This window comes from Epinephelus fuscoguttatus, linkage group LG12 (assembly GCF_011397635.1).
Source record: "Epinephelus fuscoguttatus linkage group LG12, E.fuscoguttatus.final_Chr_v1".
Lineage (NCBI taxonomy): Eukaryota > Metazoa > Chordata > Actinopteri > Perciformes > Serranidae > Epinephelus > Epinephelus fuscoguttatus.
The window spans coordinates 12,076,075-12,103,976 of record NC_064763.1 but is presented as its reverse complement, the minus strand read 5'-3'; the positions used below and the strand labels follow the sequence as shown (position 1 = coordinate 12,103,976).

General features: G+C 41.1%; 1 protein-coding gene across 1 annotated transcript; it reads right to left on the bottom strand.

Annotated features, from left to right (window-relative positions):
• Nucleotides 1–6,390: 6,390 nt before the first annotated feature.
• Nucleotides 6,391–23,039, bottom strand: kcnj6 (potassium inwardly rectifying channel subfamily J member 6). The gene is made up of 3 exons (XM_049592808.1): nt 22,843–23,039; nt 9,391–10,311; nt 6,391–7,553 (listed from the first exon to the last, which is right to left on the bottom strand). Exons 2-3 carry the CDS (start codon nt 10,286–10,288, stop codon nt 7,201–7,203), a joined length of 1,251 nt encoding a protein of 416 aa, XP_049448765.1. The 5' UTR covers nt 10,289–10,311; nt 22,843–23,039; the 3' UTR covers nt 6,391–7,200.
• Nucleotides 23,040–27,902: the final 4,863 nt, after the last annotated feature.

The following is a 27,902-nucleotide window of genomic DNA, read 5'->3' as shown; positions in this document are numbered from 1 at the left end:
ACAATGAAATAAGAAATAAAAGATTGTTTCTCTGACTGTTGGCGGGTGTTGGTGGGTTTATCCTGGAGACCAGCGGGGTATATAGGTGGTCTTCCTCCCGCATTGCCTTGTTTGCTGGATCGCTTTATCAGCGAGTATGTGAGCCTATGGACCGACCCAGTACTATGAAATTTATAAATAAACTTTAAAGTACTGTAAAACTTCAATTAAAAGCCCAATTAAATGCCTAGTCCCTTTTACTAGCCTGGTGTGGCTATACATTATGACATATAAATGCCTGCCCAAAATATAGGCCTGTTGATTTCAGTGATCTTAGCAAATAATAGCCCGGGCTATTAATTGAATTTTTACGGTAGTTCCCTGGTGAAAATGGTACTTTTCCCAGGACTCAATTCTTCACCTCTCTTATACAGTAGCCTTCATGGTGAGTTGCGCTGTGTGGCCAGTGGAAACTTCTGTTTTAATTTCCAGTAACTAGTCTAAAGTTTTATACTGAAAAGTCCCTCCAGTAAAAACACAATGTGCAGAGTATGCAAGGCTTTAGTTTCGAGGTGTGGTACGAATGTCACCAATTTCAACACCAGCCATCTGTTGTTTTCACACTAAATGTGGTGCAGATTTTCATGTCACATTACTCCCGTGAGTTTGAACGTTAGAATATTTTGTGTTGACTTGCTTTATTTACACGAGAAATCGCTGAATCAATCAATAAACTTTCACCAGTATGTCCTCGGCTTCATAGGTCCCTGGAGGATCGCGGCTATCGCGGCATGAATTGGTTGCTTAAGTTTAGATTATTTTTCAACTCATGCAAATAAACTTACAGGGCCGCCCCTCCCTAAACGCAGAACACGCGCTGTGCGTAGGGCCTCATCTTCCATGGGGGGCCACATTTTGCGCGAGGGGACGCATTTGCGCATATGCGCAATGGATACGCACATGCGCTACCATGAGGCGCACGTAGAATCAGCTCGAGGAAGGAGAGAAGAGACCTGACCGCCCATGCGTCGCTGCAATGATTGACAGCACTCCACATCTGAACAATCAGAGGGGTGCGCTGACAGGCACTTGCAGAGCTGCAGCAGGTGAAGAGTTGTCGACATGTCGTCCAAAAGAGCCTCAGGAGTATGTGCGGGGCCGGGAGGGTGGGCGGGCTCCCAGAGAGGGAAGAGGGAGAAATATAGCTAAGATGAAAATAGAAAAGAATATCTCTGTATTTTATTTCTGTTTTCAGTGTTTAATTAAGGTGGGAGAGACGGAGGGTTGAGGGAGATCGGACACCTCCAGAGAGGGGAGAGGGAGAAATATAACAAAATAAGATTAAATAGGAAAAACCTGTCTCCCTCTTTTATTTTATTTTCAGTGTTTAATCAAGGGTGGGGGATTGAGGTGGTGGAAGTTACTTTCTTTTGATGAGTAATTGATGGCTATTTGTGACTCAGATTTGTTTATTTATTTATTTCAGTTTGAAGTTATTTTTATTTAATATTTATTTATTTATTTCAGATTGAATTTTTTATTTTATTTGACTCATACAGCCAAACTACTGTATCTACAGTACATTTGTTATTGCCAGTAAAGGTTGTCAAGTTAAATGGCAAGTTGTTGTACATTTTGTACCTATGATACATTTGGGATGGGGGCCTCCGAATAAAATTTCGCTTAGGGCCCCAGTTTGGTCAAGGGCAGCCCTGTAAACTTATGACGTGAAAGTGTGTAACTGGCTTAATTTACAGCGCTTAATTCACATATTTCGTGTCATTCACATTGCGTCCATCATGCCGGACAGCAGGAATTCACACCTAATGGTGCTTTTACGTTGACTTTACATGTAATTCACTTTGGAGTGTTCACAACAGGCACAAATTGTTTTATTTGTGCCCGTTGTGAACACTCCAAATGCGATGTGGATTTTTGCATTGTGTTACCTGCGTGAGATTGAATGCTGGAATATTTTGTGCTGACTTGTGTCATATGCACGTGAAATTGTTGAATCGATGAATAAACTTCCATGTCCAAGAACACAAAACTGAAACCACAAAATATCTCCAACATGCTCATCCGTAGTGATCCAAGTGTCCTGAAGCCCCGACATAAAAAGTTGTTTAGAAAAACGTCATATGAACTCTGTTTTTAGCCTCACTGTAGCCTGTAGCTCTGACTGCTTCTCTGTGCTCCGCGTTCACGTGTGCGCGCTCAGGGTTATCAGTGATCTCTGAAGAGCAGCAGTCTCGTCAGTACTGATGTCCAGATTCTCAAATGCAGGCATCGCCAATTCTCAGTCTGACCAGCAAAGACTTTCCTCATCCGTTGGCATTGCTTGAAACAACTACACCACCAGGTTTCCAGTGCTCGACTCCGGTATTCTGCGGCATGAGCTGCGGCGGCTGCTTCTTCCAGTAGCCTGAGTTCCGTCCTTATATTCGGGCTCAAAGAAATACGGCTCAACAAAGAAATGCTGCTCCTCCTCAATTTCAAAGTCTTCAGACATGTTGGGCTGTCCTTTGCTAAAAGACCGTAGCGCAAATTATCTTTTAGCTACTGTGGTTACGTTGTCTCTCCCTGCAGTGCACGTGTCACGTGATGGAAACACGGGTGAGCAAAACTCACGCTTTCGCTGGTCTCGCGCAGGCGCGCGCACGTGAGCGCGGAGCACAGAGAAGCAGTCAGAGCTACAGGCTACAGTGAGGCTAAAAACAGAGTTAATATAATGTTTTTCAAAACAACTTTTTATGTTGGGGCTGCAGCACACTTGGATCACTATGGATGAGCAGTATGGAGATACTTTGTGGATTCAATTTTCGTTCTTGGACGTTAGTCTGGGGCGCCGTCTGCCATTAGGTGTGCTAGCCGCTCCCCCCGCCGATCTCCGCAAGGAATATGAGGACTCTAAAACTTCACCAGGGCTTCCGTCGGCATATGGGTGAGTAGATAATGGCTGAATTTTCATTTTTGAGTGCACTATCCCTTTAATGCTGATTGGCTATCGCGGTGTGAATCAGTTGCTGAAATTTAGATTTTTCCAACTCGCAGGACTAAGCATATGATGTGAAATCATACTACTCACTTCATTTGCGCTGCTTAATTTGCATTGCCCAGTGGGAATTCGTGCCAAATCGTGTCTTTACATTGACTTCACGTGTGATTCACTCACGCAAATTGTTTTATTTGCTCCTGGTGCGAACACATTATAAAGCATTTGAAGACGTATCAGGCAAAAGAGCACAACAAGTTCACCAAAGCAAAGGAGCTCAGATGAGCTGTAGTTTACAGCTTTTATTCTATTTTTAATGTAATGGTAGACTATCTAATCGATTCTTGGTATCCGCTGATACACAAGTGCAGGTATTGAATCAGTATTGGAAAGGAAAACATTGTATGAGAACAGCTGTAGTAAAAGTACTCTGCTTTATATATATTTTATATTCTTTGTTATGCACCAATACACCAAGCCAAATTCCTTGTATGTGAAAACCTACTTGGCAATAAAACCGATTCTGATTCTGATTAAGTGGTTGTCCTGCATTGGAAATGTTGCTTCAATAAAAGTATCTAAGTATAAAAAGGAAAACTTAATTCAAGTATTAAAAAGTAGAAAAACAGAACTGATGATCAAACATTTGATGAAATAAACATCTGATCAAAACACCTGAGTTTTGCACCACCTGGTGGTCAAATGAAGAATAACACCAACAGCAGAGCACACAAGAAATGAGCTGACTGCTTCAGTTTCTACCAGGACTGTTTCATTTCCCCAGAAACAAAACACTTGAGTGATGAAGGGTGACTAAGTACATTTACTGAAGTGCTGCACTTAAGTGAAGTAATTTTAACGTTGTGAAAATACAAAAATATTGTTAAAAAATAAAGCCAGTGGCTCCCAAACCTTTTTGGCTTAACAGAACAGTAAAGTGTAGTCTGGGCTCACTGTCAGATGTGAGAATACGAGCTTTTAGCAGTTTCACCAAAGAAAAAATTCCCCTCTGAACTTCTCATGTGGTTGTTGAAACATGTTGAAACTTTTCATTTCTGTAGTTTTTAACAATGCTGTGGTTAACGTGTATTTCTAAGGCACAAAAAACAGTTAAAGTGTGTCTCAAAAACACTTAATATTTTGAGTGCACAAGTGCTATATGGGGACTTCAGAATTGTGTCTTTGCTCTTTGCAGATGATGTGGTTCTGTTGGCTTCATCACACCGTGACCTCCAGCATCCACGGGGGCAGTTTGCAGCCGAGTGTGAAAGGGTTGGGATGAGAGTCAGCACCTGCAAATCTGAGGCCATGGTTCTCTGCTGGAAAATGGTGGATCCTCCCTCTGGGTTGGGGGGAGAGCCACTGTTTCAAGCAAAGGAGTATCTCAGAGTCTTGTTCACAGATGAGTGTAAAATGGAATGTGAGACGGATCAGCTATTTGGTGCAGCATTAACAGTAGCGCAGGTGCTGCACCAGACCATCATAGCGAAGAAGGAGCTGAACAAGTCCATCTACATCCCAACCCTCACCTATGGTCATGTGCTCTGGGTAGTGACCGAAAGAATGAGATCGCAGATACAAGCGGCTGAAATGAGTTTCCTCCGTGGGGTGGCTGGGCTCAGCCTTAGAGATAGGGTGAGGAGCTTGGACATCCAGAGGGAGCTCGGAGTAGAGCCGCTGCTCCTTCGCTTTTGTTATGCCTGCTGCCCCTGTAATTTGGCCTGGATAAGCGGATGAAAATGGATGGATGGACACTGAATGCTCATAATGATAAGCTCTGAATCTCAGACAGGATCACAACTATTTTTTGCTATTTTCACATGCCTCCATAATTTCATTGCAGAAAAAATGCATCACAGTTTTTTAGAAATCAGGCATTTTGTGCCACAGCAATACAAAAAAAGCCTGCAAAATACTGGAAGTACTAATTAATCATCACCCCTCACATTTATCCAGTGATCCTTTGGAGGGCTTGACCCTGAGTTTGAGAACCACTGGGCCAAACTGGTTTACTGTATATAAATCGTTGAAACTAGCTCCACCCGGAGCAGCCACAATGCTGTTTCAAAGGTGCTTTTAGACCTAGAGTCGTCTCCTTTGGTCTGAATCAGGGACTAATTTTGTCACTAAGTTGTATAATTGCCTAGAGTTGGTTCATGTTCTCACGACAGCATTTACAAGTGGATCAGATCAAATGCCTTGTGTGAGAAAGCTGCTCTTGATTGGTCAGAATTTCCATGCAGGAAAAATCCAGGAAGTAAAGCAAATGTTGAAGAAGAGTACACTTGCAAGATAAATGTGACACTTTGTAATGTCACAATGGAGGGACAACTACACAGGTTGATTTTAGCGCTGCTCATCGTGGACTATATTGCTGTCATTGTTCATTTTAGTCAAACCATACAGTTTGAAAACGAGGTGCGGCTCCAACTAGAAAACAATGTTTTGATGCATTGGATGTGCTGAATGTGCATATTAAGGCAGTACAGGAGGAGGTGCACATTAATAATCCTCCAGGACTGTAACATGCTCATGTTTAATCCAAACAATGTGTCATGTGACTGCAGTTGGTTCAGATCCAGGTCGCAACATGTTCTCACCACAAACCAACCGCACCATCGTTTGCAACTGGACCGAGACCACCTCTTCAAGAAGGTCTTGGTCTGGTTGTTTTGGTGTGTTCACACCTGCCTAAAGGAACTGCACTGAGGGGGCAAATGAACTTGAGTTCGATTGAACCAAACCAAACAGGGCAGGTGTGAAAGCACCCTAACACTGATGCATCAGTGTTAGAGCAACATTTGACATTATTAGAAAAGATCAATCATAGAAGACATTTTACAGCAGAACAAATACTTTTACTTTAAGTACATTTTGTACCTTCCTGTTACATATATAATTGATATTAAGCCCCTCCTCCTTGTAAACAAAGCCCTACATGGGCTGGGGAGCCCGAGCTACATCACTAACTCCCTTAACAAAACAGCCAGAAGGAGATTGCTTCTGCACTTTTAATTTCTATTTACGTTTCACGCTGCTGCAACTCTTTTAAAATCTTACTTGATTTTATGATTTACAGTTTTACAACTCTATGATTTTATGAATCAGTTAATCCATGTTTTAAATTGTTTTAAATGTTCTTTTATGTTGAATTGCCTTGTCTGTTTATGTCCATTATGTCTACTTTTATGTCAAGCGTGAAATGTGCTATATAAAAAAAGTTCATCATCATTATTATTATTATTATTATTATTACTTTGCTGATAATACTTTGCTTACTCAAGCAGTATTTCGAACACAGGACTAAAAGGACCTTAGTAGTTCTACCACAATTAAGATGCAATAATCGCATTTTAAAAAAGTCTCGTCAAGTGCATAATATTCAATTTATTGTTTATTTATTTTTGATACTGTAGGTGACATGTGAAGGATTTCCGGAGACAGAAACAGCGGCTAACCTTCTCCATCAGAGGCCTCCGCTGTGCAAAAGTGACAAGATGCAGTTGTTAAAGGGCCGTTGTCTGAAGTCACCCAGCTGTAAACAGCAAGTCATGGCTTCTAAAGGAAACGCAGTGTGAAGTACTACCTTAAACAAACATTTATCATGTGGGGAAGTATTTGTCATTGGTTTAAACTAGTGTTTGCATCCATTGAGCGGTATGTGTTCCTTATAACATTACAGTATATACACAATACAAGATAAATTAACTGCAGAGAACGTTTATACATGCTAATATAGTATTTCTGAAAAAAACGAATAATGAAAGCTTTATACATACAGTAAGGCAGAGAATATACAGAACTAACCTAAAAGAATTAGTATCAAACATCTGTCAAATATTCACACTGCAACAAAACAAAGAATTCAAAACATTTTGTAGTATATACAAAAATACTTATGCAAATGCCCCTAGTAATATCTTAATAGAAAAAATAATAGGAATCTCATCAGGAGGACATCACATTATATTTGAAACATGCACGTCCCGCAGAGGATTTTCAGTTCAGCGGTGGGCCACATGTCTACTTGGTTTGTTGTTTTTGGGGTAACTGTGAAATCACTGAGAAGAAGTGGTTCTTGGTGCAGGGATACTTGGTCTACTGTGCTCACTGGTCCTCGTTTAAGTACCTCAAACTCTCACCTGTGCTTCGCGAGCTTGTGTGTCCGTACGAAACCGGAGTGCACACAATAATCTCATATGGACCTCAGACTTTCTGTCCCTCTATCACACTTTGGACTCACTCTCTAAGTTGGCAATGTCCCCATTCCTCTCAGTCTGCTGGCTCTTCCCCTGGTCATCCAGGCTGGTCTTGGTCTCCTGGCCCTCCTGCTCCGACTCCGGCAGCCCCTGCTGGCTGAGCTTGCTGGCCAGTGACCAGGTGAGGGGCAAGCGGGCGCGATTGGTCATATCAGCGAGCTCTTTGGCACTGCAGGTGGGTGTGTTAGTTTCATAGATGTCGTGGAAGCTGTTGTAGTCCACCTCGTAGAAGCCGTCCTCCAGCGTCAGGACTGGGGTGAAGCGGTAGCCCCACTTGATCTCACTGCTGATGTATGAACTCCTCGCCTGGCACGTCATGCCTGGAGACACAAAGCAAGATTAAAGATTAAAGGTGGTGGCACATAGACCCTCTTACTCTTAGTGAACAGTGTGAGGTTTTTGGGTGGGCAGGGCTTAGCTGGAAACAAAACAGTTCTCCATAGACATTAGCTAGCGCTAGCTAGCAAGTTCTGTTGGCTTGTTTTAGACAAGTCACTGCTCCTTTACGTCGAAAAAGGTCAGTTGAGGAGGTTTCTTGCATCTGATCAGGATCCTCCTGGGCACCTCCCGTTAGAGGTGTTCTGGGCATGTCCCAGGAGGCCCCTGGTGCTTATGCTGCTGCAGTGTGCTTATGGATGTACAGATAGCTTTCACTGGAATACTTTGATACTGAAGTAAACTTAAAAATGTGATCATTCTCAGGAAGCTTTTGCAGTTATAAGGAGCATCTTTATCTCCGTGATTTTTAAGTGGATTTATGAACGTTTACTTGTGATGGGAAAAAGAAAAACTTGGGATTAAACACCTACCAGCTGCAGAATATTGTTATAAACCAAACCCCTGGAAAATAATCAGATTTAATGCAGAGAGGTTCTCCTGTCAGAGAATTCAGAGAAGACACTTTTTTTTTCTTCCTGTGTGTTATGTTTGGAGATGATGGTACCTGGACAAGAACAGGCTTTCAGGATCTCAAGCATCTTTCTGAGGCCACTTAGTGAAACCAGCAGGACATCAGGGGGTAAAACTGGGCTTGCTGGGCAGAGTTTATCCACCAACATTTATGTTGAAGTCATTAGGAAGGATCTTGCTTGTCAGCAGCTAAGAAATGTATTCTACTACAATGGAAGTCTGAGTTACTGCCCACACATCAGCAATGGTGGAATGAACTGTTATCACACTGTAGCTCAGAGTACATCATGTGTACGATAGTGTGAAATACAGAATCTGAGGATCTGTGACGAGAACTGTTCCCACTATGGATGTAAATTAGAAAGAAAAGCAAAAATAAGAGATAACAGAGATAAAGAGTCGACAACTTGTGAGGCTGCACTGCTCATGATAACATGCTGATGTTGCATAAAGTACCAAACTGAGCCAAACTATGATGTTTTTTTTTTATCCAACCACGTGCCTTGTTGCACAGAGAAATAAATATAAATATGAAGTGTTTTACCAATGTTGTAAGTTTTTCTTATAAAGACTGTATGCATCTAACAGGTCGAAACTGTACATTTATTTTGAAAAGACCCAACACATGTAACAGGAGTACATTAACACTGTGTCCCAGAGTGTCAACAACAGACGCAGGAGGATAATATGTAGACGTGAAAGTCCACTAACAAAGCGGCGATATTTGCCAAGTTGGAATGAGAATGTGATGGACTGTCCTTGTCTTCTGACATCACCCAAATGGCCACACAATGTGAAAAGTGGTGTAATGACATCAGGAGAGGGGGAAAACAGAAACTCATTCTGTGGGTAACAAGCTGAGGGTATGCATGTTCACTGCCAATCAGAGCTGGAGCTGATAAAGACCTGTGACTAATGTAGAGTCATTTGAGCCCGGATGTGAATGCTGATTGTAACCTTTCCCATCACACATTAAAGCCAGATGTCAGTGGGTGTTCGCAGGTTTGTTGCGCCGGGGAAAGGGACTTTACACAATGTGGGAGCTGGCTGTAAAAATGACAGTGACTGTCTGAACCTAGCAATGACAGTTGCACTGGAATGTGTACCACTTTGCGCTGGGTTGTAAGATAGCACTCTAATCACTTATTGACAAGGGTTGTGTTTTAAGGTTCAAGTGGAAATAAACATACTGAGCAAGATTCTTGATTCAGTTGAATACCAGTTACTGTACACATTGTCTCGACTCACCTGTGGCCTCCACCATTCCCTCCAGAATCACAACGATCTCCAGCTCATCCTTGGCCAGGTGGGCCTGTGAGATCTCCCAGAAGGGGCTGTTCTGGTTGATCTCATGGCAGATGATGAGCGGCGACACCAGGAAGAGCCTGTCATCTCCCGTGTTGTAACCCACATTTATGTCCGTCTGGTTCAAAGGGATGAACTCCCCTTCCTTGGTCTGCTTCGACTTGATAAGCTTGGCCCTGATTGAAGCCTCCACGATGTGCGAGTTTCGGAGGTCTCCGACTCTGAACATCAGGCACAGCCGTCCATCTCTCATTGAGATGACCGCATTGGTGGAAAACACTAGTGTCTCAGCTCGCTTCTTGGGTTGTGAGATCTTAACAAACATGCAACCCACCATGAAGGCGTTCACGATAGATCCCAGCACCGACTGAACTAAAAGCAGAAGGATCCCCTCTGGGCACTTGTCTGTGATGACTCTGTACCCGTAACCGATGGTGGTCTCAGTCTCAATGGAGAACAGAAAAGCTGATACAAACCCATTGAGGTTATTGACACACGGAGTCCACTGGTTGTCCGCTAAATGGTCCAGATCCCCTCGAAGGTACGCAATAAGCCACCACATGAAGCCGAAGAAGAGCCACGTCACGGTGTACACCAACACGAAGATAAACAGGTTGAACCTCCATTTGAGATCTACCAGCGTGGTGAAAATGTCTGACAGGTAGCGGTACGTCTCTCGAACATTCCCGTGATGGACGTTGCACTTTCCATCTTTCTGGACGTACCGCTGGATCCTCTTTGCTCTGTCCATTTCTGCCAGCTTTTTAGGCAGGTCCTCACGGGCCTGCTTTGGCAGCTTGGGCTGTTTGATGTAGGCCGGGCTCTCCACATCCTGCTCCATGGGGTTTCTGGGTGGATTCAAGCCTACAGGAGAAGAAACATGGTGGTAATTAGTAGGTGTTAGAAAAGTGCAAGTGCAGTAACTAGGGATGCACCATATTGAATTTTTTGCCAATATCCAATATGCTGATAACAGTTTATTTGGCTGATAACCAATACCGTGGCTGTGGCTCAGAGGTAGAGTGGGTCGTCCACTGATCGGAAGATCAGCAATTCAATCAGCGGTTTGATTGGTGGTTTGAGCAGCGGTTCGATTAGCGGTTTGAAGTATCCTTTAGCAAGATAGTGAACCCCAAATTGCTCCCTGTGTCTGTTCCACCAGTGTGTGGGTGTGTTAAAAACTGAGAAGAAGGTGGCACCTTGTATGGTCGTCTCGGCCACCAGTGTATGAATGTGAGTGCGAATGGGTGAATGTGACTCGTAGTATAAAAAGCGCTTTGAGTGGGCGGATGACTAGAAAGGCACGATACAAGTGCAGGTCCATTTACTATCAATGTATATCCACTTTTTTTAATCTAATTTTAGTGATCATCAGGGACCCATTGCACAAAACACCTTAAGTTTTCTCCTTAAGTGTGACACTTAAGACTCCTTAGTTGAGGACTAACACAGTTGCACAGAATCCCTGAAAAGGTTTCCTGAGTAGGAAAAACGTTAACTCATTTACTACGTTGAAAGAGAAGAGTAACCATGGTACAGCTAACTTGTTTGTCAACCGCAAGCTGAAAGGGGGCATGTCACCACCAATCTTAGTGGAGTCGGACATACTTCTGTCAGCAAATCAATTCCCCTCCTGTACTTGTATACTGGGACAAGGACAGTAGTCCAGTTAAATGGCCTAGTCGAGCTGTAAATGTAGTTCCACTTAACTGTGAATGTAAACATACCGAGCAATCTTTACAGCCTTTGGAAACACAGCTTGAAATAGTAAAAATGCATATATTATATCAAAGTCGAGTGTCTCATTAATCATCCACAAAAGTCTGAGTGAAAATAACCATAACTATTAGAAAACCTGGTTTAAAAACAGCTCATTTTGCTCATTTTGCTGTTTAGACCACTTGCCAGGACAGAGTGGGCGTGGCAGATAACGCTCTGATTGACAGCTCCCTCATTTTGATTGACATTTCCCTGGCTCAGCAATGGCTGCCACAAATTTAATCCAGGCGTACATGTTTGAGCCCTGTGATGATTCAGAGGTCGAAGCAGAAGCTGAAAATGATTCCTTTCAGGTGGTCACTGAATGGTAAGTTTCAAAATGTTTTGTGATTCATATTAATGTTACTTTGTAGAATAGTTAGCATAACTTTTACATGCAGTGTTAGCTGAGATGAATGACAATGGGAGCCTAGCGCTTTGCCTTTCTTCACTGAGATACGTTTTCATTGAAAATATAAATCTGCTCCATTTTTTCTGATAATAGCCTTTTTCATTCAAACACATCCAGTCTTAATAGATTAAATGTGTCTTTACTCTGACACACACACCGACCGTCAAAGCAGGCGTTGTGTAGAAGTATTTGCCCGCCTCGAATAATGTTGCCCTCCGGCTAAAATTGTGTTGTTTCTCACAGCATCACTACGATTGGGGATAAGTTTATGCGTAGCAAAGCTAACTGCTTGGGGTTGGGGTTAGGGGTGAGGAAGGGTGCACATCACGTCCCCTCCCTGCGAGCCGACACCGGCACCAGGCCCGGGGGGCAAGCCCGGCCGCTCACAAGCCACCTCTTCCTGCAGCTCCACAAGCTGCAAAGGCTCGGATTGTCCGGGGTCTGAAGCCGGTCAACCTGATTTGTTTACAATCTGTATTTTCTAAATATCAGACTAGAAAGCTGTTTGTTGCACTGCCACTGGGGGGCGGGTTGAGACAACTGATGGATGATTTATGATTGGTTTGGAATTTATTGTGTATTATCTCAGAGATAACCACGGCCAAATCAAACCCAATTTCAAGAATGTACAAAAACTTAAAAGACAGATATTTCGAATTTGGATGAAAACTGATTTCTAATTGTTTTTACATGTTTAATAATATGTACATAAGACTCTAAATTACATAGTTAGAAGGCTATTCTGGATTTGGGTTTCCAGAGCTGAAATCAGGTGTGATCAAATGAATCGGAGACTCATTTTCAAGTACTCCATGATGAACTTAAATTATCCCAAAGGAAATAGGAAACAGTGCAAATATGAAATATCAATAAAATATAAAGATTTCTAGAATCCAAAATATACACAACGCCAAAAATATACACAAGATTTATGATGAGGATGACAACTTCCTCATATCTCAAGTTGTATCTTGGTGGGTTGCAATGGTACGCAATATCAAATCTCAAGCACAGGTATGGGTTTTGCTGTTAAACTACAATGTGCCACTATGTCATGCTAACAACAGTAAACTGAGGCTACAATTCACACAGGCTCACCAAAACTGGTACAATAGAAGATTGGAAAAACCACATTCAGATGGAAGCATGGATCCATCCTGCCTTGTATCAACAGCTCATGCTGCTGGTGGTCATGTAGACATGGTGTGAGATTTTCTTAGTACCAACTGAGCATGGTTTAAACACCACAGCCTACCTGAGTATTGTTGCTGCCTGTGTCCGTCCCTTTATGACCACAGTGTACCCATCTTCTGATGGCTACTTCCAGCAGGATAACGCACCATGTCACAAAGCTCAGATCATCTCAAACTGGTTTCTTGAACATGACAATGAGTTCACTGTACTCCAGTGGCCTCCACAGTCACCAGATCTCAGTCCAATAGAGCACCTTTGGGATGTGGTGGAACAGGAGATTCTCATCATGGATGTTTGATGTCATCATGTCAATATGGACCAAAATCTCTGAGGAATGTTTCCAGCACCTTGTTGAATCTATGACACCAAGAATTAAAAAGGGGGTCCAACCTGGTACCAGCAAGGTGTACCTAATAAAGTGGCCAGTGAGTGTATATGACAGTGTTTGTTTTGTTTTAAAAAAGGCATTTTAAATCTTCCATAAACCAGCTGCTGGATAAAGAGGCAGCATTTTTGAGTTTTCCCCAAAGGTCTACATCAGGGACCTTGTGATTTAAAACACTGTACGAACCCTTACCACATCTCAAACTGGTTTCTTGAACATGACAATGAGTTCACTGTACTCCAGTGGCCTCCACAGTCACCACATCTCAGTCCAATAGAGCACCTTTGGGATGTGGTGGAACAGGAGATTCTCATCATGGATGTTTGATGTCATCATGTCAATATGGACCAAAATCTCTGAGGAATGTTTCCAGCACCTTGTTGAATCTATGACACCAAGAATTAAAAAGGGGGTCCAACCTGGTACCAGCAAGGTGTACCTAATAAAGTGGCCAGTGAGTGTATATGACAGTGTTTGTTTTGTTTTAAAAAAGGCATTTTAAATCTTCCATAAACCAGCTGCTGGATAAAGAGGCAGCATTTTTGAGTTTTCCCCAAAGGTCTACATCAGGGACCTTGTGATTTAAAACACTGTACGAACCCTTACCACTCTGCTTTGTGTTCGCATGTCAGAGCATGTTCCTCCAGGGGCTAAGTCGGACCCCACTGGTGAAATAATAAATAATTAAATTAATCAAAGGTCTGTACAATACAATATAATAGTGATGTGACACCTCAGATGTGGTAGATCTCCGTTACTATGCACACTGCCCAAGCCACCATCAGTGTTTTGTTTTTTTTTGTTTTTGTTTTTTTTTTTAACCACTGGGACAAATGGCTGTGTTGGAGCCGTTCTGCTCTCCATTCACCAGAGAATATTATGAGCCTGAGCAGCGCAGGTTTCCATGGCAACGCACAGCTCTGTCTACCCAAGTGCTCACAATATAGCAGGAATGTACTGGATGAGGCCACACAGCGTTGGATAACATTTGTCTGTTTCATCTTGTTTCAGAGGAGGAACAATGTACTCGTATCTGCTTTGTGCATAAAGATGTCATTCATGTAACATCTGGGTGTTTTTTTTTTTTTAGCTCTAATAGATGAGTGTCTGTGAATAGAAACATTATAAAGGCTTGTTTAGAGAGCGTTTTTTATGATGCTGCTGATAACAAAAGCCAACAGTGGTTTGGATTGTTACTGATGTTGCAGTTGACTCTCACAGGAAATATTTTCATGAAAGCTGCTGTAGCTGATATCATCATATAAACAATGGATTAAATGACTGTGTGTGTTTGGAGGGTGTTAGTATCACCTGATTCTGCAGCTCCCTTGGACATGTGGAGCCTTTTAACATGTTTCAAGGTGTTGTTTTTGGTTTTACGGCTCATGACGTTACTGTTTTGATCCACCCTCACTGCTCTCATTTTGTCATTTTCAACAGAAAAGGCAGATGGACAAAGTTAACGACTAGCTGGTGGACATACTGGAGCATTTAGCAGCCAGTTGGATAGATACTTTGCTAATGGTAGACAGCAACTAGAATTACTGCCTCTCAGTTGTATGACTCTGCCCACCAAGTCCAGTGTCTCTGACAGTTTCCATCCATGTCTGTAAAAAAAAACATGGATGCTTCACACACGGAAGATCTATACAATCAGCAAAGTTTCAAGATTAGAGTCACCAATTAAGTATCTGACCAAATGTCTCCCCTTCTGTTCCTGAGATACGATGTTATAACATGATGATGTCACAGTCAAGATGACCTTTGACCTTTTGGATATAAATTGTCACCATTTCATTATTTTATCCTGTTGTGTGATATTTTGTCACAATTAGTGTATGAGTTATGACCAAAAACATATCTTGTGAGGTCACACTGGACTTTGACTTTAATTTTTGAGTCCAAGTGGACGTTTGTGCCAAATTTGAAGAAATTCTCTCAAGGTGTTTTTGGATATCACGTTGACAATGAAAAAACGTGACCACACGCCAAAAACATGTTTCTTTAGGTCACAGACCATCCTTGACACATAGTGGATGTTTGTGCCAAATTTAAAGAAATTCCCTTCAGGTGTTTTTGAGATATCACATTCAAAAGAATGAGACAGATCACACACAGGTCACATTGACCTTGACCTTTGACTGTCCAAATCCAATCAGTTCATCGTTGAGTCCAAGTTAATGTTTCTGCCAAATTTGAAAAAGTCCTCTCAAGGTGTTCTTCAGATAGCATTCATGAGAATAGGATAGATGAAAGGTCACAGTGACTTTGATCTTTGACGACCAAATTCTAATCAGTTCATCCCTGACTCAAAGTGGAATTTGTGCCAAATTTGAAGAAATTCTTTCAAGGTGTTCTTGAAATATCGCTTTCACAAGAATGAGATGGTTTCAAGGTCACAGTGACCTTGACCTTTGACCACCAAATTCAAATTAGTTTATTCTTGGAACCAAATGAACATTTGTACCAAAGTTAAGAAATTCCCTCAAGATGTTCTTGGGTTATTATGTTCACAAGAAAGAGACAGACGAGGTCACAGTGACCTTGATCTTTGACCAACAAATTCTAATCAGTTCATTTTTTGGTCCAAATGAACATTTGTGCCAAAGTTGAGAAATTCCATGAGACAGACGAGGTCACAGTGACCTTGACCGTTGACCTATGACCATCAACATCCAATCAATTTATCTTTGAGTCAAAGTGAACGTTTTTGCCAAATTTGAAGAAATTCACTTGAGGTGTTCTTGAAATATTACGTTCATTAAAATGAGTCAAATGAAAAAACATGCCACATGCCAAAAACATGTTTTGTGAGGTCACAACAACACTTGACCACTAAAATCTAATCAGTTCATAGCATCGGGTGATTGGATTGTTAAAGCAGGTGAAGTCACTGACAGAACTGAATAAATTCAGTGGAGGTTACTGTGTGTATACGATGGTTTTCTTCTACGAGTGTGTTCGTGCTGACAAACGTTGGGCCTGCGGCAGGATGTGCTGAATAAGAGCATGCCGTGTCACACTGTGTCAGATGAACTCAGTGGAAAGTCTCTGGATGTGACGAGACGAGTGAACGCATCAGTGGGCGCTCATTGTGTCCATGATAATGACTCCAGTTCTCTTTTTCATCGTCTCTGCTGCTGAGACTGTTTACCAGGTAGCTACATCCAGATGTGGCCAAAATCGAGCTGAAGCCACATGGGGATCCTCAATGTTTCTTTGAGCCTTTAGATCTCAGAACCTCATTTAACAACTGAATATCAAAAATACAGTAAATCAGCCTCTGTTGTTGATGTAAAATGTTTGTTGTTACTCTTCAACATGGTGCACAAGGCCTAATTATTCAAAACCATACAGGACTGTCCGCTGTGATTAAAAGACCAGTTCACGTAAATTACACAGAAAATCAAGGGGACTCTGACACAGATTTACAATGGGAATTTTTTTTTTGTTGAGTTGACACTTCAGCAGGAAAAGTGTGGGTTTGTTTCACATTAAAAGCCTCTCAGGGAAGAAGAAGATTCCTAGTTGGCATCCAACCATGGAGGCTTTTAATGTGAAACAGCTTTTCAGTGTTGAGTTTCCATGAGAGTCTAAAGTGCTGATGCAAATTCAACACTTTCTATTGTTTATAAACTACAAAGGAGGATTAGGATCATGTTAAAGAAAAAAAAATCATAGAGTTCGAGAATGAAGTCGTTAATCTCCTAGAATAAAGTCAAAATATTACGAGTATAAAGTCGTAATATTACGAGAATAAAGTCGTTAATCTACAAGAATAAAGTTGTAACTCTAAGAATAAAGTTGTAACTCTAAGAATAAAGTTGTAATAATATTGAGAATAAAGTTATTAATCTACAAGAATAAAGTCGTAATATTACAAGAATAAACTCATTAATCTATGAGAATAAAGTCGTAATTCTAAGAGAATGAAGTCATAATATTACGAGAAAAAAGTCATTAATCTATGAGAATAAAGTCATGATATTACGAGGATAAAGTTTTTAATCCATGGGAATAAAGTTGTAATATTAAGAGAATAAAGTCATTAATCTACGAGTATAGAGTCGTAAATTTATGAGGATAAAGTCATAATATTACATTGATAAATTTGTTAATCTATGAGAATTAAGTCGTAATATTAGGAGAATAAAGTCCTTAATCTACAAGAATAAAGTCGTAAATCTAAGGAAGAGAGGTCGTTAATCTATGAGAATAAAGTCTTTAATCTACGAGAACAGAAGTCGTAAATCTAAGAGAATAAAGTCGTAATATTATGAGAATAAAGTCGTAAATCTACATGGATAAAGTCAAAATATTACAGTATCACCTGAAATATTGTTATTAATGCATACATATTACTTCGGTACTGCTAAAACGTACATTACTGTCACTTCCAAAACTGGTCGTATACACTTTGTTGCTTTTTATACCGAGTTACTCGACTTTCTGGTCTTGATATTTTGTTTTTCTTCTAAAATGACATCATCTATAAGCACAAAATTTTTGCTTCTTGTGGCCGCAACTGACAACAAACATTACTCAGTGTGTAAGAGTGAAAACACTAATAATCCTAATTTCTTTATATTTTATAATTCATCATCGATACCTGACATAGCACACATTGTATTTGTACCTGTGGCACAAAGAGCTGTACTGCTTTGCTGTTTGATCGTCTTTGTAGGAGAAAAATAACTAAAGCTGTCAGATCATTTTAGTGGCGTGAAAACTAAAGTATTTTTCTCTGAATTGTAGTGGAGTAAAACAAGAAAAGACTCCAGTAAAGTAAAAGTACCTCAGATTCGTAGTTACGTTCCAGCCCTGAGTTTTGGTAGGTGTTCAATCCTGTTTGCAGTCTGGACACTGTGTCACTGTTGTGATCCATAATGACGACTGAACTACACCGACTAGTGGAGGAAGTATTCACATATGTTACTCGAGTAACAGTAGCGATACACCAGAGTAAAATTACTCCACTACAAGTCAAAGTTGTGCATTTAATATCTTAGATAAGCAGAGGTACAGAGGTGTCAGCAGCTCAGATCAAAATAAAATTGCCTTTCAGCAGTGCAACAATTAATTCAAGAAACCACATTTTAATTATAAAAACATGGTTTCAGTAGCAATTATATTTTATTAGCATGAAAAGTGGAGAACAAAAATAAGATTTTATGACAGTGGGACACATTTTATTAGAAGAAAAACTGCATTTATTAAAAACATGTTTATAATTTGTCTTTAAAATAATTAAGATTACTGATTTTATTAGAGATTAACTGTATTTACGTCAGATTACATCCTATAGATTAACCGGATTAATTTGAGATTATTAGGTTTTATCAGTGATTTAATAAACATCATTTTTTACATGAATGAAAAACTAGCTGTTAATTATTATAAGTCCTATAAGATGCTTTCTGATGCTTATATTTTTAATCATCTCATGATATCTATCTATAACGCTTCCAAAGCAGTTTGTGTTTAAATCTGTAACTAGAATACATGAAGTAGTTATTCTTAAATAAGCAGTTAGACTGGCAGAAGTAGTGATTTTTATTTTTAGAATTACATTTGTATTATGTATTTTTTAAATTATTATTTTATGCACTTATTGTGTTTTTTCCTCTTTTGTATGTGTATGTGCAAATATAAATATTTAAATAAATGTATTTTATTTTAATTTAATTTAAATGTATTTTATATATATATATATATATATATATATATATATATATATATGATTTGCTAACAGTTGGTGACACTGTTAATGTTAGAAAAAAGTTCAATAAAATATTTTTGTTTAAACAGAAGTGTCTTTAAGACAGGTGATTTCATTTCTGCTAGTGATTTTGAAGTTTTATTATCTTATTTATTTATTTATTTATTTATATTTTGAATTAATTATGTGTTGATTTTGGTTGTCGTGTCTTAAAAATTAGATCTCAGAGTCAACAACACAGATTAAATAAAGTTCAGGTGATTCATCAAATAGTCAAGTACTGCACTTTATTTGAGTATTTTCTTTGCATGCCACTTTTTATTTTTAACTTTTCCTCCACTACATCTCAGAGGGCATAACTGTATTTACTTTTTAAGTCAGAACAATTGGAAGTTTTACAAACTGAGATTTGTGGACACAAACAGTGGCGTCCCTAAGGGAGGTCTGAGGGGGCCGTGTCCAAAAAATAATTAAAGGGCACTGTTACTGTCTTTAAGAGGGTTGGTTTTTTTTTTTTAACCTTTTCAGAACACAAATATTTTCCAAACACAAACAATATTATATTGGTGGATTCCTGCTCGAAATGCACTCATTAATCATTAACATTTAAAAAAAAATTAGGATACTTTGTTATATTTTTCAGTCTATTTCAATGGAAGGAGAATCTGAACACAGAAACTGCCTCCTCATCACATCCTCACTGCGACTTCATCACATGTCCACGTTTGGTCATGGACTTTCCACGACCACATACGGCGTCCAAGGTACCCTGGGTGTGATGGTTGTTGACGTTCTGGGACGCTGTGTCAACTTCAGCCTGTTACCTGCATTGTCTGTTTCCAAAATACACTTATGTTTTCACAGGAAATGTACAGTTTGCATACAGTCTCTTTCAAAAATAAAAGCACTACGTTGGTACAACACTGTGGATTGACGTTTTTTTCTTCAACAACAAACACATGGTTGGGTTTAGGAAAAAAGAACAGGGCTTGGCTTTACAATCTTATGGAATGCGAACACCGCTCTCTCTCGGGTGAAAGTCGTTGTATGTCGGACCCATCCACCACCCCTCCCCCACCTGCCCCAGTCGGACACTTGCCTCAACTTTCATTCTTGTCCTGCCACGTATCATGCCGACGTTAAAGGACGCCTCTTTTCGTTGGTTTCTGACACCACAAGTCACTGCCCAAAATGTCAAGCTGGATTTCAACGACTCCGGAGTGAGACCGGGCTCGTTTATTAGTAGGCCAGCGACCGAAGTCATCGTCATATGTAGATGTGAAAGTCTACTGACATACCTGCGCTATATCAGTGGACGTTCGTGTAACATACTGATGTACAAAGGCACCTTTTGTTATAAAACGCACAGCTGGCAACTACTGTAGTATAAAGAGCAAGAAAGTCCATACAAGGCAGGCGGGAGGTGAGATGGATGAGTCAAACAAACCCTGAACTTTCACGCCGAGACACCGCTGATCATTTCCTGTGTGAAACCACAAGTCAACTGAGTTGCTTAATTAACAATGTAGTTTGCTAGCTAAGTCACATGATGTATATAACGTGGCCCAACATTACATTAGTAACAAATGTAATTCTTTTAAGCCAAATCATGATGTTTTTTTCTAAACATAAACACATGCTTCTGTTGTCTAAATTTGGGGAAATAAGAGGATGACATCAGCTGCCACATCACAGAGATGGTAAATAACTGTTATTGTCATGTTGTTATTCTTCAAGTGCTGCCAACGTGTAGATGTCACACTAGATGCCAATGCTGTTGTGTTGTATGTCACACCTCTTTTGATTCTGCAATGCGGGCATGCTGTCCAAAGCCTAGTTCAGACCAAAGATTTGTGACAAAACCAGTTGAAACAGGCGACCACTTGCAATGCGCCGCTCTGCAACGTTCTATTCTAAAGCTGCTGGCTCACAGGAAGTGACCATGATGAGACGGTGTATCATCTCTAGTCAACAACTCTCTGTACTTCTGTTCTGATTTGCAGCTTTTCAGACTTATTTTGTGGCTGAATATAATTTGTAGCTTCTTAAAATCTGAATGAGGATAGTGATAGTGAGATACTGGCTACAGTGATGAAACAAAACCAGCATCAGATGGACTGTATTCATAATCAATACGCCACAATAATATAAATAACCAGTGCCAATTCATCAGTCAATGAGAATGTGTGTATGTGGGCGGGGCATAAGCACATACAGCCAGCAGCAGCAGCGACCCACCGTCTGACACCGGCACACTGTGAGGACAGAAACAGAAGGCTCGGCGGGGACGGAGCACCTGCCGCAGCAAGCCAACACGCTGTCTGCGGTCATTTTGACTTGACCAGAGGACTTCACTACAAGCTGATTGGCTGTTGAAACAGGTGACGTGCTTTAAAACCACCTGCCAGCGATTTGTCCAGCTGAGTGTCAGGTGACACCATCAGCCATCTTGAGTCGAGCTCAGACCGGCCAGTTCACACCGCTGACACTTTTCTCTGCAACATTCAAAAACAGTTTCATCTCATCACGAATCTCTGGTCTGAACTGGGCAATCTTACACTGGAGACCACCAAAACTAGTCTGCAGTCCATCTTGTGAGGGAGTTAGTAGGTCGGTCACAGGTAGACTGACTCAGTCTAAACACCTGGTCGAGTGTGGTATGAAGAGGCTGGCTGCTAGCGTTAGCATCAGAAGCTGTGCTAGCTCAGACCTCTAGGTTCGCAGCTAAATGCTTTGCGTTGAGGTGATATTTTAGGTTACTGCAGAAGAACCTGCAGAGAATGGTGCTCCTATCAACAGTTCCATCTGGGTGTTTTTTAAATGTCAATGTTCCAAACAGCGTCTTTTCGTCTGCCTCCATCATGTGACAGAGCCTCTGTGGCTTTCAGTGACGCACCGGGTCAAAGGGCAACAGCAAACCCGATTCATCCGCAGTAATCTTTTTAAGTCATTATTTTTTCTGTGATTGATTAATCTAAATTAAGGCATTATTTTAACAGCCTTAGTTTGAGCACAAAAACAGGGAAAATAAGGTCCAGGTTGAAAAACGCAGAAGTTACCCCTTATGTAAGATTTTGATTGCAGATTTTGTAACTAAAAAGAGTATTTTTACACTGCCGTATCACTACTTTAACCTAAATATAAAATGTGAGTGCTGCTTATATGGCGAGCAGTAATTTTTGGTGCAAAATCATCCTATAATTCAAACTACGGTGAGAAGAGAAACACAAAAATGTTGATGAAGCTTTACTTTTAAAATTCCCTTTTCTTTTTTTAAATCAGAGCATGAACCTGAATTACCTGGTCAGCAGATCACCAGCTGACACAGTGACCAGATTTGGGGATTTACCTGAACTTAATAAGCGTGATAACAGAGGTTTTTTTTTTTTTTTTTTTTTTATGGCTGGGGCTAAATGCTGGGAGGAGGGGGGTGATGGGATAAGGTGCAGGAAGCGGAGAGCAAACTAACAGGCTGGAGATTTCCCGTTGTCATGGAGACGGAGGTGAACCAGATAATAATAACAATAAGATGAATCTTCATATTTGTGTTTGAATGCAGCAGCAGCAGCAGAGCTGGTGGCTGCTGGTGCTCCTGTGGTGATGTGAGGCCTGCAGGCTCTCTCTCCTCAACACCTTCATGTTTCTTCCATCTATAACCGGCTGCTTTTTTCCTCCTCCATCATGTCACAGAGAGGAGGAGGAGGAGGAGGAGGAGGAGGAGAACCCCCTCTACAGTTAATAATCATATCTACATGCGTCTTTTCTTAATCAATCCTAATTAATCTGTGATTCGGCTCGGCTGTTATGTAACTCTCCACCCCCCCACCGGCCCCCATACAGCCTATAACAGATGCTTACATTGAACATGATGAGCGTCGCACCAGGAAAAGCAAAGGAAAGGTGTGTGTGAGTGTGTGTGTGTGTTACCTCGCGCTGCAGATTCACTCCCCGGGTCATTTTAAGCCGTTTGTTGCCCCATGAAAAGACAAATGTCCCTGCTGAGGCTGCTGATCACGGCTCTGTCTCTGCGAACACCGACTGAAGAAGAGCCGCTAATTCCCTGTTTCCTCCATCCTCTCCTCAGAAAGGCATCAGCCGTCAGCCTCCACCCCTCAGCTGGGAGAGAGACATAGGAGAAGACTGGGAGAGAGAGAGGGAGGCGGAGAGATGTGAGGTGATAACGCTGAATACTGCATGTTCAAACCAGACATCAGGGACTGTTCGTTACTTATGAGGTGGAGGTGGTGCAGAAAGCACTTCAATGTCCACACTGAAGAACGATTATTTTTGCCTTTTCATTTCTTATTTATTTTTGTTTTTTTTTTCTTGGGGCAATAATAACAAAAAGTAATTTATTTTAGGGCTGTCAGCATTAACATGTTCATCGCAATGTGATTAAGGTCCAAGCGTAACACCTTCATTTTATTATTTTTTAAAGCTTTTCAAATAATTTTTAAGCACTTTAATGTCCATATTAAAAAATAAGGAATGGATTTTCTTTGTTGAATCTTTTTATTTTCTTGGGGCAATAATAACAATAATTAATGTATTTTAGGGCTGTCAGCATTAACACAGTGATCGCGATGTGACTAAGGTCCAAACATAACACCTTAATCTTATTATTTTTATTTAAAAAATAACTTTTGGCCTGTACTGTATATATATGTATATATATGTTAAGGAAAACGCATTGAATGAGAAGGTGTGTCCAAACTTTTGGCCTGTACTGTATATATATGTATATATATGTTAAGGAAAACGCATTGAATGAGAAGGTGTGTCCAAACTTTTGGCCTGTACTGTATATATATGTATATATATGTATATACAGTACAGGCCAAAAGTTTGGACACACCTTCTCATTCAATGCGTTTTCTTTATTTTCATGACTATTTACATTGTAGATTCTCACTGAAGGCATCAAAACTATGAATGAACACATGTGGAGTTATGTACTTAACAAAAAAAGTGAAATAACTGAAAACATGTTTTATATTCTAGTTTCTTCAAAATAGCCACCCTTTGCTCTGATTACTGCTTTGCACACTCTTGGCATTCTCTCCATGAGCTTCAAGAGGTAGTCACCTGAAATGGTTTTCCAGCAGTCTTGAAGGAGTTCCCAGAGGTGTTTAGCACTTGTTGGCCCCTTTGCCTTCACTCTGCGGTCCAGCTCACCCCAAACCATCTCCATTGGGTTCAGGTCCGGTGACTGTGGAGGCCAGGTCATCTGCCGCAGCACTCCATCACTCTCCTTCTTGGTCAAATAGCCCTTACACAGCCTGGAGGTGTGTTTGGGGTCATTGTCCTGTTGAAAAATAAATGATCGTCCAACTAAACGCAAACCGGATGGGAAGGCATGTCGCTGCAGGATGCTGTGGTAGCCATGCTGGTTCAGTGTGCCTTCAATTTTGAATAAATCCCCAACAGTGTCACCAGCAAAACACCCCCACACCATCACACCTCCTCTTCCATGCTTCACAGTGGGAACCAGGCATGTGGAATCCATCCGTTCACCTTTTCTGCGTCTCACAAAGACACGGCGGTTGGAACCAAAGATCTCAAATTTGGACTCATCAGACCAAAGCACAGATTTCCACTGGTCTAATGTCCATTCCTTGTGTTTCTTGGCCCAAACAAATCTCTTCTGCGTGTTGCCTCTCCTTAGCAGTGGTTTCCTAGCAGCTATTTGACCATGAAGGCCTGATTCGCGCAGTCTCCTCTTAACAGTTGTTCTAGAGATGGGTCTGCTGCTAGAACTCTGTGTGGCATTCATCTGCTCTCTGATCTGAGCTGCTGTTAACTTGCGATTTCTGAGGCTGGTGACTCGGATGAACTTATCCTCAGAAGCAGAGGTGACTCTTGGTCTTCCTTTCCTGGGTCGGTCCTCATGTGTGCCAGTTTCGTTGCAGCGCTTGATGGTTTTTGCGACTCCACTTGGGGACACATTTAAAGTTTTTGCAATTTTCCGGACTGACTGACCTTCATTTCTTAAAGTAATGATGGCCACTCGTTTTTCTTTAGTTAGCTGATTGGTTCTTGCCATAATAGGAATTTTAACAGTTGTCCAATAGGGCTGTCGGCTGTGTATTAACCTGACTTCTGCACAACACAACTGATGGTCCCAACCCCATTGATAAAGCAAGAAATTCCACTAATTAACCCTGATAAGGCACACCTGTGAAGTGGAAACCATTTCAGGTGACTACCTCTTGAAGCTCATGGAGAGAATGCCAAGAGTGTGCAAAGCAGTAATCAGAGCAAAGGGTGGCTATTTTGAAGAAACTAGAATATAAAACATGTTTTCAGTTATTTCACCTTTTTTGTTAAGTACATAACTCCACATGTGTTCATTCATAGTTTTGATGCCTTCAGTGAGAATCTACAATGTAAATAGTCATGAAAATAAAGAAAACGCATTGAATGAGAAGGTGTGTCCAAACTTTTGGCCTGTACTGTACATACATATATATACACACACACACACACATATATATATATATATATATATATATATATATATATATATATATATATATATATACACACACACACACACACACACACACATCAAATATAAAATGGACATTAAATATATGTTATTAACAACAATGAGTATTCATCATTTTTCTTTAATTCCATAAAATTGGAAATGTATTATCATAGCATCACCACCTTTACCATAAAAGCACAATGAACATGTGTTTTAGACAGTTATAAAATAAAATAAATAAAAAATCATGCTTACAAAATACTGCTCTGTCATTCGAAAAATCAGCCAAGTGTTTCCACAATATGCAAAAATCTGAAGCGGTCAGACAAATGTAGTGAAGTGAAAAATACAATATTTACCTCTAAAATGTGATAGAGTACAAGTAGCAGAGTTGCCATACTCAAAATTAAGTAAATTACAAGTACCTAAAAACTGTCCTGCAAAACTTGAGTATATGTACTTAGTTACATTCCACCACTGATGATAAGAGATAATATGATGTAAATGTACACACTACTGCATGCTGAAAATAAAATATAGGAGGGGTGAAAGACGTAAAGTAAGGTACATTTTGTCTGCAGGTCGGCTGCCTCAGGTACATTTTGTCTGCAGGTCGGCTGCCTCAGGTACAGTTTGTCTGCAGGTCGGCTGCCTCTGGTACATTTTGTCTGCAGGTCGGCTGCCTCAGGTACATTTTGTCTGCAGGTCGGCTGCCTCTGGTACATTTTGTCTGCAGGTCGGCTGTCTCAGGTACAGTTTGTCTGCAGGTCGGCTGCCTCAGGTACATTTTGTCTGCAGGTCGGCTGCCTCTGGTACATTTTGTCTGCAGGTCGGCTGTCTCAGGTACAGTTTGTCTGCAGGTCGGCTGCCTCTGGTACATTTTGTCTGCAGGTCGGCTGCCTCAGGTACATTTTGTCTGCAGGTCGGCTGCCTCTGGTACATTTTGTCTGCAGGTCGGCTGCCTCTGGTACATTTTGTCTGCAGGTCGGCTGCCTCAGGTACATTTTGTCTGCAGGTCGGCTGTCTCAGGTACAGTTTGTCTGCAGGTCGGCTGCCTCTGGTACATTTTGTCTGCAGGTCGGCTGCCTCAGGTACATTTTGTCTGCAGGTCGGCTGTCTCAGGTACAGTTTGTCTGCAGGTCGGCTGTCTCAGGTACAGTTTGTCTGCAGGTCGGCTGCCTCTGGTACATTTTGTCTGCAGGTCGGCTGCCTCAGGTACATTTTGTCTGCAGGTCGGCTGCCTCTGGTACATTTTGTCTGCAGGTCGGCTGCCTCAGGTACATTTTGTCTGCAGGTCGGCTGTCTCAGGTACAGTTTGTCTGCAGGTCGGCTGTCTCAGGTACAGTTTGTCTGCAGGTCGGCTGCCTCAGGTACATTTTGTCTGCAGGTCGGCTGCCTCAGGTACATTTTCAGATAAATTGTCAGACTACATACAGACAGCTTTCATTTCAGTTTGTCTTTAACAATTTGCTGTTAGCCCCAAGAGTGCGATGTGCTTGTGTAAACCGTGATCGTAAACCATAATAGCTGTGAATGAGCGACTTTGTTACACCCTGAAGTCCCCATCAGGTACTTCACTTTCTGCCCGTGTGTTTCCCTCCTGTGTGATTGCCCCGCCCTGACTAGTTTCACCTGTCCCTCATTACCCCTCCTCCCTTGTGTATTTAGTCCACCTGCTGCCATTTTTCTGTGCCAGTTCGTCTCTGTGGTTTGGAGCACGTGTTCAAGCCCTTTGTTCCCAGTGTTCTCTGTTTTTTTACCCAATATCTTGCATTTTTACATTCTGTGTAAGCCCCAAGCTTTTGGTAACTTGAGTCCTGCTACTGAGTTCTCTCTTTTGTTGGTACCAGTCTGAAAGACTGTGGACAGAGCAGATTGAAATTTGGCTTTCTACATGCTTAAGACATGTACTGATAAAGTATTGGCTTTTTACTAGCAGTGGTTTTATTGCACTTACTCACAGTAACAAGCGTAGTTGTCGTCAACAACAGTAATCTTGAAGTTCTACTCCCTTCATCTGCTCCGCGGCCTGCTGTTGTCTGACTTCACGCTGGTGTGTGTGTGTGTGTGTGTGTTGTGAGGAGGTCAGCCCTGACATGCAGAGAGCAGGAGAGAGGCTGCTTCATGATGTTACATGAAACCAATACTTTGAAATGTAACGCTGATAACGTCGGAGCTTACTGTTATTACGGTTTTGATTCAATTTGCCTGGGGCTGTTTAATATCGGGTCTCGGTAGCAATCCCTGCCCTGCCTGCTAATTGAACAGGTCTGATTTAAAGCGTTATTTCATAGCATGAATGAAGGTACCAATAAAATACTTACCGGTGCTGATATCTGAACTTAACACCCAAACAAAGACGTCATTTTCAACAGTTACCCGCTCACTCTCACTGCCTCCCCCTTCATACATCCTATTCTGTGCACGAGCACTGGTCAGGGGAAACTGTAAGTGAATGTCTCTACACTGTGGTATTACTACTTAAACTCTGGTAACA

Excerpts from the sequence above, each read along its gene's own strand:
- kcnj6 (XM_049592808.1), bottom strand. The coding sequence starts at position 10,288 with ATGGAGCAGGATGTGGAGAGCCCGGCCTACATCAAACAGCCCAAGCTG. Across the intron at positions 7,554-9,390 it reads GGGAATGGTGGAGGCCACAG|GCATGACGTGCCAGGCGAGG; the intron begins GTGAGTCGAGAC and ends TTGTGTCTCCAG.